The following is a 5,000-nucleotide window of genomic DNA, read 5'->3' on the forward strand; positions in this document are numbered from 1 at the left end:
AAATATGCTTTAAGTCTTCTGAAAATGGCAAAGTAGTTTCGTCCTTTTAACATGATTGGTTACTATAGTAAAAAAACAGTGATATTGACTAAAATTTGGGTAACTTCCCAAACTCCCCCCTATTGGAAGGCTAGGACGGTACCCCGCACAGAGGACTTTGTAGCTTTGAATTGAATGAAACATGCCTTTGGTTGAACTTTGCTGGTGGCAGGGTTCGAAACGCCATCCCCTCGACTTTCGCCGAAAGTTACGACGCCCTTACCTTCCAATCCATTCTTTTTATCTTTCTTTTTCACGGTGTCGCTTTATCTGATTACGAAACATTAGACGGATATAAAAAAGAAAGAAAAATCCCAATTTTCGACAATAACCTTTTGAACAGAATAGTAGTTAGGGGCTTCGTAGTTTCGTAACCAATATAAAAAGATCAAAACAGGAATGTAATTTCTTTTCACTTGCCCTCATTTTTCAGGATGTATACTAAAGGCCTAGATATTATTCGCTTATTTAATTATTTGTAATAGTTACGTTTTTAATAGTTTGAAAACATTACAGTATCTTGTAAAAACAGGTAGATTGATTAAGCCACTTATATACGTATGCTACTTACAAAACAAATTATATTAAGTATGCTTGTATGCATATTTGTAAGCATGTGTGTATATATTATTATTATTATTGATAATCATCAAATGCTAAAATAAAATAATAAAATTGAAAACATCGATAAGACAAAACAAAACAATGCCAACAATAATAAAAGCAATAGCAACAATAGATAAAAACGATAATGTCTAATATTGCTAACGATAATGATAATAAAGAACTAGAACATAGGACAATAATGAATTATAATAGCAAATGATAATAACGAATGATTAACAATGATAGTAATACCTATTATCGTAATTATATCATATTTATCTTAACATAATTTCTTACTATTTCGTGCACAACTAGGGGGTAAGGCGTGGGATCAGTTAATTACCAAAGCTACAGAAGGAATTGGGTTCTGCTGTCAGGTTTAAAGTGGCCGGCTTTCCTGGTTCTGCTTTAGCAGCGTTCCAGCCCATGTTGACTTTGTTAGCCAGGCACTGACCGATGTCGATTTTGGCCAAGTCGGACACCACCTCACCATCGTCACGGCTGTACCACACAAGTACCTGTAAACCCAATGCCATCAAATGAGACGCGAGAACATAAAAAAGGAAGAAAATAAGGCAGAACAACACTATATATAATTACTTATTACAAATAAAACTTAGCAGAAACTATGACTTAAATATAACTGTTTACAATTGATCAGGTAAAACCTTCAAATAAAATGAAGATAGTAACAAAGATATCCAACAATTTAGCAGTAAATGAAAGTTCTACTTACTTTGGCAACTGGTGAATCTGCCTCTCCAACGTTGATTGGAATCTTGAGTGACCCAACCACAACACCTTCTGGCAGAACATTCTCCGATGAAAACGGACCATCTATGGGCACAGGTGAAGCCTTCAGTTGGTACTCTTTGGTATCTTGGTATCGTATCTGACCTCGTGATATGACCTAAGAGGGAAGTATCAAATATATTATTTTCAAACGTGTACAGACCTAAAGACATCATAGACATATCTAAATGCAGTTTGAGTAATTTGAGTAGTTTGAGTATCCGTCTACTCCTTGTACTTCTCCCCTCCAGCAGATTTGTCTCTGCATTTACAAACCTGGACTGTGATGTTAGCCTTGCTTTGATCTGCGGTGGCAAATAGGAGGTCAAGGGTGATTTGTTGCTCCGAATTACAGCCAATGTCGCTGCGCGGCACCCGAAGGAGTAGAGATGAATTGGAGGGGGAGAAGTACCTCTCAAAATCAAAGTATGCGTTACTTCTTTCCATGACCCGAGATCCATTGTGGAAGCCCTGGTAGTTGATCGCAGCGACCTAACATTGGCAGAGGAAGAAAAAGAAAATAACAGGTCAGGTTTAGAAAAATCCTTACTCAATCAGTTTTGTTGGGTTTTCAGAAATTATGAGTGATGTTAAGTAGTAGCTCATGAAGTGGACATTTGGTGAAAAACAAATCTAGCGTTTGTGTGAATCGTATTGTTGAGCTAAGTCTATCTTATTTCTCTTTTTCTGTAAAATAATGATAAATTAGGTCTATAGGACTCTGCTTATTGTCACCAATACAAATTATGAATGACAAGTGGCCTTGCTGTGGATGTTGCTGTCTTATTGCATTGCCTCTGACCCGGGGTGATGGGCAGGAAACAGGGATGACCCGTCATCCACGAGAAGCTAAGATGAGAGGAAGGGGAGGGAGGGGTGGTGAATGGGAGTGGAATGGGTGGAGATGAAATGATTGGGAGTGGAATGGGTGGAGATGAAATGAATGGGAGTGGAATTATGCCTTTTGACTTTGGCTACCTCCCTTGTAAAGGGGGAAAAGCACTTGACATATGTATAGCCCATAACCGCAAAAAGTATAACTAAATTCCTGAACAAAATGTATATTTTCAATAGCCTTGATGTAAAGATACTCACATCAACACCGTCTCTACCATATTCGGAGAAGGGGAACAGGTTGCTCGGAACATCGAATCTAATGATTCCATTGGCATCCGTATCAGCTGTCTTACACGTTCTCTCGGCACACACCTCCATAGGTTCCAGGGCAGCTGGAGTTCCATTCAAATGGGTTATTGCTACCTGTATAGCAAAAACAAGTGAAAGGTACTGAGTGTACTCTGACAACAACACTGCGACAATAAATGGTCTAGTTTGTATACTAGAGCTTGAATGTGACTCAAATTATACACGTTCCATACATTGACAAGAAATGCTGGGAACAATTTTGACAAAATATTCGTAGATGAACGATGAAGTCGACGTTTCGTCAAGGGAAATTTCAGTGCTAAGTCTCCATGAAACATGAGACTCTTCCTACCAACTTACCTCAACATCTAATGGAAGGAAAGGTTTGACAAAGGTAGTCTTGCTTGTAAGTTTCATATCTAATACTTCTCTGTGAACCGATTCATCTAAAGTAGTACTCTTTATCTCAACGCCGGTGCCTTCTTCAGTCACTGTGGCCGTTGCTTTGACCTGTTGGGAAGGAAACAGAAATATTGTACATTCAGTTATTCAAAGAGGATGCTCGCCGAGCGGATTAGAGCGTCGTTAGTTGTGACGGAGGTTCGTACCCTGCCACCAGCGAGTTGGACCAAGGAAAGAAAGGAAGGAAAAATAGTTGGTCAAAGCTGGCAGAGAGAGATCTTGGTCCCGGTCCTGAGATCGTGTTTGCCTTTAAGGGCTGCACCTCCAGCATGAGGAGAGGATGTTGATGGAATATGAAAATGCTCGGGGAAGAAACCCTTCCCGCCGTTCGTCTTACAGCAACGTCACGTACAGTCGATTCCAGTATTGTTTAAAAGTGTCATCCATTGTGTTGACACTTTGAAGTGACAATAGCCACCAGGAGAGAGCAGTGGTCACAGAAAACGGGAAATATATGTATGACAAAAAACGTCACAGTGATACACAAATTCAGATTACAAAGGATTACAATGGAAACCATGCTGACAGGGAACCTTTTGGTCCATTACTAGGTCGGATGCGGGAAAAAGTAGGTAAGTGAATAAAGCAAATAAATAATGACAAAAAAAAAAAATAATAATAATAATAATGTTTTATAATAAATCAATCTATGATAAAATATAAATAGATATTAACAAATGAATAAACAAGTAAAATAAAATTAAAATGGCAGGCATTACAGCATATTGCTTAGGCGCTTAGCTAAATGAATCTTAAAACTTCGAACTGTACTACATTGCACTGCCTTTGCAGGAAACTTATTACATTCATTTACTACACAGTTGGCGATGTCGTTTCTACCTACTTCCAGATTTGACTTTTGTGAAATGGTAGCTTTGGAAATGTTATGTGCCAAATATAACCCGCTGGTCCAACACGGTTTTAGAATGAATGGACGTACCTGATATGGGTTGCGTGTACTCTCTCCGGTAACCTCTTCAAACGTGAATTCAATGTCTACACAGCCCGATATCTGCAAAGAAAAAAAAAATTAGATCATTATGATGTTTTGTGATCAGAAGTAAGATAAATCTAGTTCCTAGTCACACAGGTGGAATCTAAACTTGACCTGAAATACAAATAGATAGATAACAAATTAATAAATAAAAAACAAATAAACAAAGAAAACAAGCAAAAAATAAACAACTAAATAAATAAATAAAATAGATAAATGAATAAGTAAGAAATGAATGAATAAATAAATAGATAAATAAACAAACAAACAAATAAATAAATTGATAAATAAACAGATAGATAGATAAACAAATAAATACAAAAGGCAAGCATCAGCAGCAGAGGACCGTAGGCTGTGGGGAGGCTTGGTGAAGGTGGTATTGGGTCTACAGGCCCGAGAACCACAAAAGTGAGCGAGAGTATATGTATAAAAGAAGACTTTTGGAAAATCTGCAATGGGGCACTACTTGGGAAAACGGATTAAACAGGACTTGTGCAACAGATAAGGATCTATGGGGATATTTCTTGTCAAGTAATACTCATATTTTCAACAAAACTGAAAGGTTAGTACACTTGTTTCTGCCGAGCTATGTGGCATTCTACGATGACAAATTGACAATCATTCAAGTAAATTTTGTTTCTAACGACACGTCAATGCATAGTTTCGTATTTGCAATAATATTGGGTCCAAAATATTTTCAGGTATTATTGGACTGATATTAATGAAACAAATGTAATCAGTGATTTAGGTAGAAGGAAATTCTAAGCGGGCGATGAATTGGAGGAAATCATCATTAAGGCTACGATTAACTATTCCCAGTTTCCAGTCATTGTTCTTATTGAATAATGTTTTGACACAGTCCAAAGGGATTTCTCCCCAGCATCTCTTTTTCCGCGAGAGGGAACGGAGAGAGGAGGGGGGGGTGTCGTCGATTATATGAAGCGGCCTTGCTGCAGATGTG

At 37.8% G+C, this 5,000-nt stretch overlaps 1 protein-coding gene across 1 annotated transcript in view; it reads right to left on the reverse strand.

Moving 5' to 3' along the window:
* LOC143041126 (murinoglobulin-1-like) overlaps positions 1-5,000 on the reverse strand; it is a 116,520-nt gene that overhangs the window by 74,176 nt on the left and 37,344 nt on the right. Inside the window, exons 7-12 of the mRNA XM_076212871.1 lie at positions 3,986-4,057; positions 2,944-3,093; positions 2,533-2,697; positions 1,714-1,929; positions 1,382-1,555; positions 989-1,163 (exon numbers count right to left, since the gene is read on the reverse strand). Of these exons, the coding sequence (XP_076068986.1) occupies positions 989-1,163; positions 1,382-1,555; positions 1,714-1,929; positions 2,533-2,697; positions 2,944-3,093; positions 3,986-4,057 (952 nt within the window). The remainder of the gene's footprint in view (positions 1-988; positions 1,164-1,381; positions 1,556-1,713; positions 1,930-2,532; positions 2,698-2,943; positions 3,094-3,985; positions 4,058-5,000) is intronic.

The sequence above is a fragment of the Oratosquilla oratoria genome, chromosome 2, assembly GCF_046742065.1.
Source record: "Oratosquilla oratoria isolate Oo_2021 chromosome 2, ASM4674206v1, whole genome shotgun sequence".
NCBI lineage: Eukaryota > Metazoa > Arthropoda > Malacostraca > Stomatopoda > Squillidae > Oratosquilla > Oratosquilla oratoria.